This window comes from Diadema antillarum, unplaced genomic scaffold (genome assembly GCF_040938485.1).
Source record: "Diadema antillarum isolate AM-2024a unplaced genomic scaffold, OU_Dant_1.0 scf00000146, whole genome shotgun sequence".
Classification (NCBI taxonomy): Eukaryota; Metazoa; Echinodermata; class Echinoidea; order Diadematoida; family Diadematidae; genus Diadema; species Diadema antillarum.
This window is the reverse complement of record NW_027271035.1, coordinates 475697-492287: the sequence shown is the minus strand read 5'-3', so window position 1 is coordinate 492287 and position 16591 is coordinate 475697. Positions and strand designations below refer to the sequence as shown.

Here is a 16591-nt window from a genome sequence, read left to right as displayed (position 1 = left end):
GTACTTGATTGAACAATTTTCAGAAAGGGGGAGGGGAAAATGGCAAAATACACAATGAAAAAACAGCATTAAAGGGATGGTATAGTTTTTTGTAGAAATGGGGATTCAGTTTTCAACATTTAATGAGATGATTGGAAACCAATTATATGAATTACTAAAGAGCATACAATCCTAAGACTAGAGGAATTCAAAGTTTAGTGATGGAGATCCAATTTGAAATGGTTGTGATATAAATATTTAAAAAGAATATAAAGTAAAATGATTTTTTTTTATATTGCAAGTGATACACAAATTGTCCTTATTCAGGTTTCAATAATAGCCACGACAAAATTCATGGGTATACATACTGAGGTGTGACTCGAATCAATGACCTGACTGCTAGGCAGACATCATATATCTACTCGATCACTGGGGTTCCACGCAGCAGGTATTGCTTATTTATAAAAATTAATATTTCTTGTGTCAAGTTGTTTTTTATTGAAACGAAATGGCAAACTGCCCTTCATCAATGGAAGTAAACACTTTAAACTATTCAATTTTTCAGTAGTAACTATCCTGATAAAAATAGGGCATACCCCATACTCAGGTTGGTCATGAAAATATAGAATATGATTAAATATGATTATGATGGTAAATATTTGGGGAATATTGTTCCCTTGTCAATCTGGATCAGTATTTGAGTAGTTTCAACTGATTCCATTTCAATAATTATGCAAAAATTTGTTTATGGGTATTTTGCAAAATTATTTTGCAAAACACCCATAAATGTGTCTCTCCACACACTAAACGAATGGGGGACAAAGGGCATGCATACTCAGGTTGGTCATAAAAATATAAAAATATGATTGAATATGATTAGGATGGTGAATATTTGGGGAATATTGTTTCCTTGACAATCTGGATCAGTATTTGAGTAGTTTCAACTGATTTTACTTCAATAATTATGCAAAACACACATAAACATGGTTCTTCACACACTAAATGAATGGGGGACAAACCGTCCCATACGTAACTGTCCCATACGTAACACGTCATGTCTGTCTTTAATTAGAACCTGTAATTAGAGCTTTTCACCCAATGACACGAAACTTACCTGTGATAATCTTGAGTGTTGTGACTTTCATCACAGTGAGTTACAAGTTATAGAATGAAATACTTTCAGAGAGTTTTGAGGTTGAAAAAAATGTTCAAAAAAACAAAATTTTTCTGGTCCCATACGTAACGGCACATATTTTCTCTTCTAGAATATAATTGTGAAGGTTATTTTTCTCCATTTTTTGCATGATTATACTTCTCCTAGATATCAATCACCATGATAAAGTTTGATATGATCAAAAGCCATTAACACTATTTTTCAGGTCATAAAAGTCTCTGAATGTCCCATACGTAACGCGCGTGTTATCTTGGACTTGCCCATATACATTATGTATAGGCTATGCATATAATGCACGTACAGCCACACTACTTCATGTGAGTTGGGACGATGTGCATCTTTTGACGTGAATGAAGGTGTCACACTTATATAAAAGAGTGAACACCAACAACAACCTTGAAATTACAAATTTGGTAATCCCTAGGGATTAGTGTTAGCCAATAGGATAAAAACAAAAAAATTGCCAACGAAAATAGTGGAGCTCTAGTTTGATAGATGGCATCCAATTCTGAGCCCAAGACTAGGCTAACGCAACTAATCTTTACATCTTAATTTTGAGGTCAACCTGCTAAAGCCAACTGCGTTCAGTTCAGAATTGTCGCTGGTGCTACTCACACAGCTTGAGGTAACACTAATACCACCAAACATGAAATCGCCCCTCATATAATGTACATATTTTGAGACATGTACAACTGTACCTTAAAAAAAAAAAAAAACATTGGAAAGTTATGGTAACATTTTTAGGTGCATTCAGCAGAGCATGAACCTTCTCTCACACTGTGAAATATTCCATGTTCAGTGTATTGTATAAACAAAAAATTCAGTTGCTCTGAGCAAGTACATAGCCAAGTACACATTATAGTACCAATAACAATCAAATAGGGGTAATGCATCAATATAAACAATAATTTGGTATGTCATGCTAGTGGTAAAATTTGTACAAGAAGGAATACTAAAGTGTGTACAAAGGTGTGTCATGCTCAATGATTGTGTATGAACATTCTGCCTGTTAGCATTTCAGTGGAGCATAGAAATGTAAATACAGGGCTTTGAAATTATAGTACTGTAGTTGTATTCTCAGAGGCACCTTAATACCATCGCAAAATATAATGACAGCCACTAACAGGAAGATAGTCAACATTGGCAATCAAGAAAGTAAGGAAATATGGAACTTACAATTATGTTTATTTACTTTAATCTTTTTTTATCATACATTGTACTAAAACTTTCTAGTTGACGTACAATTTTCTGCACTGTATCCTCGTTAATATCACATGATTTTTGACAGTATGGAAATAGCCCTATGCAGTGTACATTGTCTGTTATTTCCATGATTTGAATACAAATCTTTATAATGAAATATATGTTTATATGTGTACATACATGTATGTGCCACAATGTGTAGAGAAATAATACATTGTACACATGTATCAACTCAAGGTACAAAAGAAAAAAACTTAACCAAGGTCAGTGGTCACAGGGTATGATTGGTGCCAAAATAAATACCCTTTGACATGTATGGCCAAGTAAAAAAAGAAACCAGTTTCTCGTCCTCGCGCGCATCGATTTTGGCCGCCGCGTCGATTTTTTTACTATTTACTATTTTCAAAATGGCGCTGAAAATACCAAAAAAAAATCATAATTCTCGTCCCAGCCCGCTCCCCGCCCGCATCGATTTTCAGTTGCCGCATCAACTTTTTTGATATTTTACTATTTTTTCGGCCGCCGAAAAAAAAAATCGACAATTCACCTACCAATCGTGATGTCTCATTTCTAATTACGCCTCGCGTCCTCTACTTTATAGCTGTAGTACAGCTGTAGCTTCTGTAGTGCGTATGTAATAACGCATGCATTTCACACTGCGAGCTCGGCAAGAAGGGATGACCCACGAAGCAGTTGGACTGTAATTGGATGGGCGCGGGCGGGCGCGGCCTGGGCTGTGATGTACAGCGCACTCGGCACGTCGTGGTGTAGACAGGACGTTGAACACCTTCTGTACATTTTTCTTGTGCTGTTGCCTGCTTCATGTGCTGCTAGATTGATTGCGCAATGTAACCACATACTAGTCATAGAGGTCTAGAGGAGACCAGCCAGCCAGTATAGCATGCGCGCGTTCTGGAGCTGGAAAAAAAAATCGTTGAGTGCAGTGATGGAGAGAACCGATCTCAAGCGCACGTGTGCACAGCCAATGGCTTTAATACCAGGGCCCCGTTTTATCAAAAGATAAAATCAATTTTAATTTTCCTTACTACACAGTCTGCCATAGACTTACAGTTGAAATCGACTTCATAATCAATTCTAACTCTTCATAAAACGGGGCCCAGAGCTGCCAACCTTTGGAAGCACAAATTAGTACTCAGCAACTCCAAAATTCGCATTTTTCCACCAGAATTCGTATTTTTTCAATCTCCTTCTTTTTGCTATTTTGGATTAAACTCGTCGACTTATGAGGCCTACAGGCCCTAAACATAACGTTATGACACATGCCGAAGCATCGAGCTGGTCACCAGCACGATAAAGATGCCAAACTACGCAATGTTCAGCGTTGATAGATTGCTTTCTCGCAATGAATGTGTACAAGTGCAAGTATGTACCTCCAAAAACTTGCTGGGATGATTATGGAAGCTTCCACTATCTAGCAGGGGACGTGGAATGCTTTCATCTTCTCAAGAGAGCTTCTTTGTGAGCGGATGCGATACCGGTACTCTGTTCCGTGTTTCCAATTATCGTTTACTATGAAAACATAATCACGCATTGTTTTCGGGCTTTTTCATTTTATTGGATTTTAAACATCAGTCTTTTCCGAAGTATTCCAATTCCTTTTCCCCTGACTGGAATCGGAAAGTCTGCTATAACGATGATCGCAAAATGCCGCGCTGTGTGTGGAAGCGCCGATGTGCAAACACGTGGCTTCACTTTCAAGTTTAAAGGAATGCGCCATGTGCTCCTGCCTATAAGAGGTTATTGCAAGTTCGATGAATCGAATGCGCCGTAGCTGAGCTGAGCTGAATGGGTTATTTACGGTAAACATGCAGTTTACGTTCGATACGAAGAAATCATTACGTCTTTTCACGAGGGAAAAACACACAAAACAAACAAACAAACAAAATACACCCACAAACGAATGTTGATAGCCAAAACTTTGAAAAGTAATAAGCAGTTTTGATGAGCGTGAACTGAAATTGTCATTACACGTTGTATTTTGCTGTTTATACCACTGCTGCTTCTTGGTAGCACTGTAATGATGGCCATGGAAGAAATGAAGGGAGAATGTGACTTACCTGCACAGGTATATGTTTTACTACATTTATGTAGTTTTGGTATACAATCATTCATCATCCAAATGATGAGTGATTATCAAGTGTCTTTTTAGAACATGAAGAAACATCTTTAAATGTTTAATGCTATAATGCCATATCAGTATCATTTTGACATCCATCTGCAATTGTACAAGCCAGTTTCCAGTTGAATGTTCTACAATTGTACTGTGAAGAACTACAGATACATACCAGCTGTGTGGACTCAAAAAGTCACAAACACAAATCGTCGGGTGCCCGTGCATTGGCCGCTAATGCAATACAATTTGTATTGCGTTAGCGGCCAATGCACGGGCACCCGACGAAATGATAAATAAAGCAGTGTTTTGAATATCATGGAATTAATTTCAGTCGTACATTTGTTGAAAGACATGTTTTATACCAGGGCCCTGTTTCATAAAGCTGTTCGTAAAGTTACGAACAACTTACGAGCGACTGGTGATCAGTTCTGATGTGCTATACTTATCAGAATTTCCATAATTCAGCACAAGAACTGATCACCAGTCGCTCGTAAGTTGTTCGAAACTTTACGAGCAGCTTTATGAAACCACCCCCCTGTTTCAATTAATAGCACAATACATCAGAATTGCAAGTACACTGGTATCAGAAATGCCAGTATTAAGATGGTCATTTTCCCTTGACATCTGTAGTGGAAAGAAAAAGCAAATATATTTCTGCATGCATGAAGTTTCGTTTCAAGTATGGTACATGATATATCTATTTGTTTGAAAATGCACAGAGTGCAGGCAAGACATACACTTGGGACCTGGTCTCTCATAACACGGCTACCAGAGTGATATTTCATTTCATAAATTGGATATAGAAAATAGTAAACCCCTCTTTCGTTACCTTTCTCAGAATTACCGGACGAGAAACACATATTACTTACATTTTTACAATCCTCGAAAAAATAGTAAGATATCAAATAGTAAGGACCTCCCTCATCGCCTTGCTCAAAAAACCCGGACGAGAAACTGCTTTCTTTTTTTACTTGGCCTATCATGTATTCAATAGTGGAAATTCACTGAAATTTGAAATGTGGTGCAGCAAGCTATCTCCTTCCAGTCCATTTATTGGATAATTCTTGATACAAATATTCAGATAAAGGTTATAGGCAAAGGTCAAAATCTGAAAGCTACCAGTTACAGAATTTGAAAAATATTGTGTCAAAATTCAGTAAACGTTAATTCGCAGAATATCTATTTCATAGTTTTATTAATGAATTTCCTTTGATTTTATCTCTGAAGGGGAAAAAAGTGTGGTGACAATATTTGACTGTTCCAGTTCTTTGGTGTGAATTGCATGTGTACATACATATTGATCTGTAATTTCTGTCTCGACCAAGATCTGTGCAGTCTGCTCCAACTCACTTGCTCACTTGCCCCGGGCATCTAAAACTCACTTCTGGCAAGTGAAATGAAAAAGCGCTTGCCTGCTTGAGGCATGTGTCCTTTGCCCAAATTTCCACTCAGGCAAATAGGGGAAGTATCTTTTCTAATGCCGTGCTCTGTGTGTAGACAATGTTGTATGTGGTCTTAGACCCTGTTTACAGTGCGAGACTCGGCCGCGGCCGAGCCCACCTTCATTTCAGTGTAAACGCGCAAAAGGCCAAATGCGAGGCCAAAATTGGCCTCGCATTTGACCTCGCTCTGGAGGTGGTCTCGGCCGCGGCCGAGCCCGGCCTTTTCTCAGTGTAAACGCAAACTGGGCCAAATGCGCGGCCAATGTTAGTCTGGCTTCCAAACCCTCTGCCTGTATCTTTCACTATTCGGGATATTAACCCCCTCAACGTCGAAAACTAATATAGTTTAAGGTGGTTTTGTCCTGCAAAGGATTTTTTCCTTCGGCAAAGGCCTTTGCCCGAACGGCTACTTTGTCGCCACGGAATTCAGTTGGCAAAGGGTCTGAAAACCAGACAATACCAAATTGCGCTTGTTAACAAGCAGAGCGCCACTACGACAAAATATTGAAAGGTTGGAATCAAAAGCGCGGCCGAGCCCGGCAGTGTAAACAGACAAAATTGGGGGGGGGGGGGGGCTCGGCCTCGCAATTGAGGCTGGGCTCGGCCGCGGCTCGGCCCAGTCCCGCACTGTAAACGGGGTCTTGGTAGCTGAAGATCCTGTAATGATATGCGAAATGTAATTGTCCAAACTGACATACTACACTGTGCATGCAATTTTATATGCACACATGAGGAGGCATGTATTACATTTTAGGTTTACCCTGTACATGTACATTGTAAAGTTGCATGCTTGGATACTTTTGCTGATTATCCTTGGCACCTTGAGGTGGGAGTCTCACCATAAAGCATGATTTGAGTGGTGATAAATGGCAAATGAAAGTGACAGCATTTCCAGTGTTTTGAAGATGACATCCTACATGTAGCTTCTTCTTTTTTTTTCCTTTTTTTTTTCCTTTTTTTTTCCTTTTTTTTTTGCTGCATGAAATGAATAAAAGCAAATTTACTTACCAGTGAGTACTACATTTCTAGCATAATCATGGTATATTGTATACAATGTACAAACTTTTATACCTTGTCATGACTTGTAGAATTGCTAGATACGGGTATAACGTGATGAGTATTAGTGTCATATCGCTCTGATAGGTAAGATTGTGTTGTTTTTTATTACAGAATACTGACCTCCAGTATAGTGCTTGATACAATACACTGGGCTGTCTCAGATTAGGGTGCAGTTACTGTAGTGTCCCCACTCAGTTCTAGAAGCTGTCTTGCAGTGAGGTTCTCAATGTGTGCACAATGTACAGTTGTGTGTATACTCAGCTAGACTGCTCTAGAATGCATACAACTGTTCCATCCATTTAAAGCAAGGAAGAACTCAAGAAAATAGAAATTATCTTGAGAGATTTTGCTTTTTTATAGTAGAGACTATGGTGACCCTACAGACATGTTTCCATGGCGACATGAATAAGTGACAAGGCATCTTCGAGCACAATCAGAGAATATCAGCATGTGTGGTGTACACCAACTGAGGGTCATGACCTCCCGTGAGTCTTGTACTTAAACTTATCATCTCCTTTGCTGAAACAGGCAATATTGTCTGTTTTTTTTTTCTTTTTGTTTGTTTGTTTTTTTTTTTTTTAAGTACCAGTACATAGAAACTAACATTTCTGTGTTTGCCTCGCAAAGCTATAAGTACCAGTAGTCAAATCACTGACCAGTACAAACGTACAAAATGTTACGGCAACCTGAGGGTAAGAGATGTCTGTTGGGTCTGTAGTAGTCCATGTAGTATTGATATGAATAGTGGTTTGTAAAGTTAACAAAAGAAACACGAAAACCAAATGACTGCTCAACAGGAACCACAGAGGAAATGCAAAGCTTGTGTACTCTTGCCCTGCTGACTGTCCATCATTAGCGTCCATGTATGAGGTGTATATGAGTCACAGCAGTGCTTTTATGCTATATCTACAATCAAACTGCAGTTTTATGAATGTCTTTTTGTTGTTGTTGTTTTTCAATTGACAATTTAGTTCTTCTTAAGAGCATTTTGATATCATAATGCAAGTCTGCTTGAATAGAAATAATGTGAGGCCTTTATTAAAAGTTTGATGTACCCTCATAATTCTAGGTCAAATTTAGTTTTATTTAAAGGATATTGGTCATGGTTAATTCTTCAAATTTGTGAGATGTCAACAAGTCTCCAATTGGCCTGTGCACAAATCTTCACTAGAAATATACTTTGGGTAACTCGTAATTCAAATTGGACAAAGAATATCCTCTGCACGGAGTCAAAAAGTCTGTCATTGAATTAAGTGAATCAAATTCAGGATGAGGGTTTCAGTTGCCAGATTATAATCCCCAAACATTATTTTGATATTATTTCTATATTTTGAATCGGAGAATTGTCAAGACAATGACATCATAGCCGCACGAGTTGGCAAATATATAGTATACATATATGTGATTTTATAGATCTACCATTTTTATGGATATCAAGTTGCAAAACTTTATTTTTAGTTTGATGAGACATTACATTCTGTTTGATAAAATACTACTTGTTGGTATTTTGTTTATTGTCAACTGGAGCACAGGGAAGAGTTACCCTTTAATATCATGACATTGAATGTGACTATGATGAAATGCCTTTTGGTATCCAGACACTATTATACTGTATTATAAAATGGGTTCAAGAATGTAGCCAATTGGAAGCGCTGAAATGAGTCACGTGTGCGTGCATTAATTTCTTAGTAAATGCACGGCCGGGGCCTGACATACGTCACAATGTTTACACTGGCAGCGCGCACTCAATCAGTTGTTACAAGTGCGTCACGCGCTACTATACGCGCTGTCAATCCTGTAAACAACTTCTAGTTCGGATTGCCACAACAGCCGGCGGCCTTTCTTGTGCATAACACGTGGCGTACGTATACTCTTATACGTACGTACAGTACTTATGTGCGGGATTTCCGAGTGCGATGTGCGTAAATGTTTGGGACCAACATCTTCGGACATCTTGACTTTTGAGCGAGTGCTACATGTAGCTGACTGGTATTGACCCACAAAGGTACGTGAATAATGCTGTTAGTTTTCGACCCATTTTATAAAACAAATGATGCACAGGATCTATCCTGTGCATCATTTGTATATTTGTATGCATTTGTTCTCATCTGCCATTAGGATAATGATGCATACCTGGTACTTGCATGTACAATGTACGTACAGACACAGATCCACACTTAATACACTTGTGTCCACACATACATGCAAACAGTAATTTCCTCACAATATGAAATGATACAGTGTTGTTGAGTTGCTCTTGTTTTTGTTTTTGTTGTTTCTATTTGGCATGTGTGTGTGACTGCTTGTCTAGTACAAGTAGTGTCTTCGTAAAGGGGGTTTCTGTCAGTAGATTGGTGAGTTTGTCAGGTACAGTGTATACTGTATATGCTGTTATTTTCGCGAATGAAGAGGTCATAGACATTTTCGCAAGATGTTATTTTCGCGAATTGACGTCAACACAAATGTAAATGCACTATCACCCGAGTGCATTGAGGCATTTTCGCGTGTTGTTAAATTCGCAATCCAACTGTGATTTGCGGAATTTGCGAAAATTAAACCCTCGCGAAAATAACAGCATACAGTAGTGTACATGTACAATTTTACAATGTTTAGGTCTTTACCCATCCACACAGCTATGTACATGTAATGCATTCAGAGTGTTCAATACTGTGATATTCTTATCAAATTGCCATTACATGATACAGACTGATCATTTACATGCTCGTTTATGATGTAGATGTGACAATATGTCCTGCAAGTAGTTGGCACAATGTGCTTGTAAAATGTTGCGATGCAGGCTTTGCACACCAGAAGGCTATGAATGGAAGGTACAGTAATTGTAAAAATTTTGGATTATTCACAGTGTACAATGTGTGCTCATCCAATATCTGGGTTCACTAGGTGGCTTCTACCAGCATACCATCCCTTAAGTCTTGCTTTCATGCCTAATCATTTATACATTGTATACACAGCGTAACAATGACCTATCTCCGATAGTCTATTTAAAAAGCAAAGGGTATTGAACTTTGTGCCTGTCTTGTGGATAATGAAGTACAATATATTAAACCATTATGAGTTAAGTTTGCTATTTGTGGAGGGACATCTGTTTTGGCTCAGTGCAAAGATCAGCCTGTACTGTGAAATGAAGTGGTAATCAGCAAGATTACTACACTGTAATTCACAGGGACTTTTTTTCTCTCTTTTGTTTTGTACTTCAAGAAAGTATTAGGACCATATTTTCACTTTTCGTGTTTGATATGAGTAGACCTATTTACTGATGCGCTGACATTGTAGACATATCGTGTTAATGACTGTTGCTGTCAGCCAGGAAAGCTTGGCTGAGGCCTGCTCATACTCATCAACATTTTATGTACCTGGTAATTTGATATCTTCGTTACTTTGAAGTTTGTCCACAGGAAAAGTAAATTCACATAATAGGTTTTGAATACATACTGGTAAGCTGGCCTGTTGTGCAAATACAATGTACAGGCAGCCATCACGTGAGTTGTATGTTTGTACATGTAGGGTGTCTTTTTTTCATTTTGTTTTTTAAGAATATGCCCCTAAAATGTAAATAATGATGATACAAGTAGTAGTTAGTAGTGTAGTAATAATAATAATGATAATACAGCTGTAATAATAATAATTATAATAACAACAATGATGATAATAATGATAATGGTTATGATAATAATGTAATAATAATTGTGATTTATATAGCACATATCATAATGGTTATCTACAAATTCTCTATTTGCTTTACGTAGTACATGTTGTACTGTAGTGAGATTCACATCACAATATAACAAACAACACTAAAGTAATCACTATTTCAGAATTAAAAAAGTTATGAAATGACTTTCCAACAGTATTTCAATTGATTTGATGAGGGGGAAGCACTTTGAATTATTTTGTGTAACTCTCCATCACTGTTGAACAGAAACACATGAATTTCCTGTGAGAATGATATTAAAGGTCACTGCCGATGTCAATTGTATAATATCGTGCATAGTTCCTTCATCCATCATTCTGTACAAGTGTACATGTAGTGTAGTGTGGCATACTTAGATTGTACACAACCAGGTACTGTAGATTTGCTGGACTGCATGTACAGCTGTAAGTGATATATCAGTACTGCTCAGTGCCTTGAAGACTACTTGTAGGTCATTGTATGCAACACAATGGTTATAGTGCACTGGTGTTCTAATGCAGTACATAAAAATGACTTCTGTACATACATAAAATGGTGTTGTACACGTACTTATGTATTAGAACCACAATAAAAACAGTTCAGCTAGCAGTCTGCATTACTAGGTAAACTGCAAGCTATGTTACATTGTATTGCTTGACAGATACTGCAAAACATGATATTTTCGCGGCATGAAATTTTCGCGAGTTGCCTCTAACATTCAATGTGTATAGTGTACAAATGTAGACAAGAACTTTGACATGTATTTTAATTTCGTGAATCTTGGCTCTCGCAAAATTCGCAAAATTAAATGCACGCGAACATTGCTCGTTTTACAGTACTTACATGTACTGTAAAACGAGGAATTTTCGCGTGCATTTTAATTTCGCGAGCGCCAAGATTCGCGAAATTAAAATGCACGTGAAAGTTCTTGTCTACACTATATGCATTGAATGCCAGTGGCAGTTCGCGCAAATTTCATGCCGCAAAAAAGGCCGTCGGCTCCAATTCGCGAAAAATTCATGCCGCGAATATATCATGTTTTATTGCATTCTTTGGTTTTTGTTTATGAATTATAATGTTGCTGTACAATGTACACTGTACATTGTCAGAGCTGCCAACTATTACTGATTTTCAGTAATTTCTACTGAAATTTGAAAAGAATACTGAAGGTTACAAGCAAATTACTGATTTTAGAAATCATTGTCTGATATATTCTATTACACTGTTGAGGATTACTGATTTTCACTCAAAAAAGGTGCAAATTACTGATTTTCAACCATCAAAGTACTGAAAGGCTTTCACAAAAGTTTGCAGCTCTGCATTGTATGTGTTTTGTTCTGAATATTTATTTATTTATTTGTTTTTGCATCTGGTACTTGTTTTCAGCTAAACTGTAGTTTTTACATGTGTACTTTCAAAATTTCTCTTCCAATTTCACCAAGTTTGTACTTGTGTAGCTTGGTGACCAAACGCCTACATATACATGTACTTGTACATGTACAGTATTGTCTGTGCATTCACTCTGTCAGTGCAGGGCTACAACATCAACAATTGCCACAGCACTGTAATTCATGTGTTATGCAGGAGCTGGTTTCACTTTCAGATATGAATCAGTTACATCAAAACAAAATTCATACAACATGTATTTGTGTAAAGATCATTTCTGTATAGACTATACAATGTACATGTACGCAAGACATTCAGATTGATCTACATTGTTGTAGATCACTGTAACTACCCTGTAACTACACACATGCATAGTATTGTATCTTGCAGTGCTTTGTACAGTCCCACAAATTATCTGTTTTAGAACTTTAGCACTAAATTATTGGTATCTCAGCCTCAGGTGGGCTTTAATATTTCTACATATATGTACTGTAGGTCAGGGTCACTGCAATTAACATCAAAGTAATGTACACCTGTGACTGTAGCTTCTGGCCTTTTTTCTTTTTTTGAAGTTCACATTTTGTTTTCATGTAATGTTTATTTTAGATGATATACATGTGTACATTGTATGACCTGGGATTAAAGGATGAAATATGCACCCACCAGAAACTAATACAGTATTGTCATTGGCTTGGCAGAAATGAATGAAAGCAATGTAACTTTTCAGCAAACATTACTGCAGTTCATCAGTTACAAGATGTAATTATGTATTGTACATTTTAAGTTCTACATGTAGCAGTTTTGTTGTACATGTACAATGTAAATGTCAATGAAAGTCATCCAACAGGGCAACATCTGACATATTAACACTGTACATATAGCTTTCATGCTGACTGTTTACTCACCTACAAACATAGCTCTCTTTTGTTGTTAACATTCCCTTTAAGTTTGTATGAGGGCATTGGCAGGTCCAAGCTATCCAGTATTTTTTTTCGTTGATTCAAGATTGAATGGTTTGACATACAGTGATGTATGTTTGTACATGTACATTGTACAGGTCAGTGAATGTGTACAAATTTGCAGATCAGACATAGGCATGTTTGATACACTGTACTACTTTTATTGAGCCAGTTTGATCACAACGTATTGCAGTGTTATAGAGCCATGTACATTTTCCTGATGCATCAACATACATGTACATGTACACGTGTACATTGTATGAGGTACTGTTAGCTGTGAATACATGCAGAAATTTTGTGTGAGCAGTATACAAAATTGTACAGTGTATGCTACTGCCAGTAACTTCAGCAGGGCTGCCAACTCTCACGCATTGAGCGTGAGACTCACGCAATTTAACCAATTTTGACTGTCTCACTCTGATTTAACGATATCTCACGCTAAACCCCAAAAATGGAATGTACATGACTACAAAAATAAATTTCATCTCTAAATTCTCTGATATTCCGAATATCGATATGCCCAAGCCCCAAATTTTGAGATTTTCCCGCGCAGGTGTAAAGCTTAACCAATATAATAATCATTATCAATTCGCGCGCAAAGACGAGCTATTGGATTACGATTGGTTTCTACCTATACCGCGTGAGCGTACTTGTAGCTTGTACTTTTGGCAAATTACAGTACATGTATGGCTATGACGTGTGCTTAACATCGCTTTACATACAATGACTGTGTACGTATGTACGTCACGTATGTACGGCCGCACAGCAGGCCGCCAGGCGCTAGCCAGGAGGTCGCTCTGCTCCCTCGCAGTGTCTCACGCCAAACTCTCACTCAAGGTTGGCAGCCCTGACTTCAGTCAGTCTACATTGAGCTCTGCAGGTATCATATTTGTGTGGTTTGTGGTTCACAGGGTCCAATTAGTTATACTGCTGATTACAGTTCATGTGGATTACAGTTCATGTTTGAACTGATTGAAATAGTTTGATATCCAGGAGGCAAGTCTCATGAATATTAAACAGTTAACTAGTAATTTGCAAACTCAAGAGACTCTGAACCATGAAATTTTCCTTATGACTTGCACTCAATACTGTTTTGTAAATATTAATGGGGTTATCTGTAAGTTCAGAAAGATCTTATTATCACATAGTAGCCAATGAAAGTAGGTAGTGTTCTGAGCTAATGCAAATTGTGAATTAATTCATTGATCCAATGTGTTCATCTCACAGATAGAGATGGGTCAGACGTTGTCAGAACCTGTCACCGCCAAAGAGACATCGGCATGTGAGAATCACCTCGTCAAAGTCGGTTCCTCATGCATGCAGGGATGGAGAATTAGTATCCTTTTTCTAATTACCCCCTCCCCCCCCCCCCCCCCAAAAAAAAAAAAAAAAAAACCAAACAATGAGAAATGTGCAGAGTTCAGAAGTTTTCGTGTTTGTATTCAGTATGTAATAAGGGTACTAAGTATGGTATTAAGTGATGTTTAAAAAATGGAAAAATTTCAAATATTCAAGTTTTGAGTTTTAAAGGTGTATTGTAATGAGAACCTATTTTAATATATTTTCCTCAAAATTCCATCCTTTCTCCCCTATTTGGTGTTCATTACTAATGTACAAATTGATATCTGTTCATTCCGTGAATACACATGCCCCCTATACTTCAGTGATATGTTGGACTGTCTAACTTTTCCTCTTTTTTTTTTTGGCTTTCACACTTATGAATGAAGAATTTGTCTTTTTCTAAATTGATTTCAGACATGTTTCATGCTAATCAAGAAATTTTGTGCAAGTCTTGAATGCTCTTCTCACAAACATGTTTCTGAAATCAAGTTTAGCAGTCACAATGCAGGGGTGTGTGTTTCATTTGACTTTTGCTCGATATGGGACACAGGTTTAAATTGTAATCTGAATGGTTAGGCCCCTGAAAGCATGATTGAGGAGGTGGAACAGCTCTTGACCTTGTATTCACTTCCGCTATGATGCATAGATGTTGTATGTTTTATACACTGTATGTGAGATTCTGTCAAATTGTGTAGACGTATTTAGAGCAAAATGTACATACAACAGATATTGTAACACAGCTGTTTCATGGAATTTCATCATCAGTTTGCGGTCGGGGAGGAGACTCCTTTCTGTTTAACTGAACGCTTGGTGACTCTGTCTACACACATATGAAAATACATTTCAGAAACACGATTTCTGATTTAAACTCTCTTGTAGTGACGAATTGTAATTTAGCAGCAGCCCATGAGTCAGAGAGCTGAAACAACCAAAACAATACAAAACAAAACAAAGCAAAAAAATGAAAAAAACAAAAAATAAAACACACCAAAGACCAACATGCTACAAATCAGACTCATGTATAACCACCAATGCACATAAAACTTTGTCATTTGATATAACATTCATGAGTAATTAATGTCATTTTCTATAATGTGAATAACTGTAGCTCAGAAAGAGCACTACATTTCTGTCATTGCGTCTAAACTGTTCATGTATATTGTTCACATGGTCCTAGATGTTTTAAAAGTGGAATGGAAACTTTTCTATCCAGTGTTGATATCAACTGTACACTCGTAAGCATTAAATTTGCTAGAGGCGACATCTACAATATGTGGATATGCTGTATTCAGAGTCAATATGCACCATCTCACACATGGTAACCTATTTCTGTACATTGCTACTACGACATCACCCAAGAGCAATCTGAGTGTGGTCATAGCCATTCTTACAATCTCTTGATGGTCACCAGGACACTAAGTTCTGTGCTGTTAAACTGTCCATCAGAAATGGAGGTTTTAGCCTTAGTTGCTGTAGTAACCAACCCTGCAGTATTCTTCTACATGACCATTGATCACTCTTTGTATTCATCCTTGCATCCAACACTTTGATTAATTGAGTCGTTTGTCAGGAGTGTACGCTGTACATGTATGTTTTATTATGCCTATGATGTGTACAAGTATATTGTTGTCTGAGACTGATGTGTGATGTACAAGTAGCTACTGTACATGCCTTTCAAAACAGCTTTGAGTAGGACAGACAATGGTGCTAATGAAATTGCCGAAACGAACATGCGGCCAGTGTGCTTTACTTTAAAATGCTTATGGGCAATTCCGTATGGGAAGGGCAAAAACAGCAAAATTCAAAGTTAAGTAAATGCTCAGAAATTTAAGTTTCCCGTAGAGACGGATTGTTGCATTTACAGAAACAAAAAACCCTTTTCCAATAACTTTCCTCGTTTTTGTTGTACACACTTTAAAAGTTGAAAGACTATTTATTGTATTTATCTAAAATTTTACAATATTCAATGAAAATTTAAAATGAAACAACTTAAATATCTCTCTGTTTTATCCATACTTCCACATCTTTCTTCCTATGCTTCAACAATCACATGTAATGAAGCATTCAGTCACTCTCATTATGATATTTTTTTTAGAAATTTTCAAAATCTACTGACAAATTGACGTAATTCCGTTACCATAAAATTGAAAAAAGTTTTCTCCTGAACAAACTAATCACTGATTTTTTCTCCCCTTGTAAATTTTTTCTCTACATGTGACTCCC

General features: G+C 37.3%; 1 protein-coding gene across 1 annotated transcript in view; it reads left to right on the top strand.

The window, feature by feature from the left end:
* Positions 1-16591, top strand: part of LOC139721659 (probable protein phosphatase 2C T23F11.1) — a 45642-nt gene that overhangs the window by 6757 nt on the left and 22294 nt on the right. Inside the window, exon 2 of the mRNA XM_071632987.1 lies at positions 14255-14363. Within this exon, the coding sequence (XP_071489088.1) occupies positions 14261-14363 (103 nt within the window). The 5' untranslated portion in view covers positions 14255-14260. The remainder of the gene's footprint in view (positions 1-14254; positions 14364-16591) is intronic.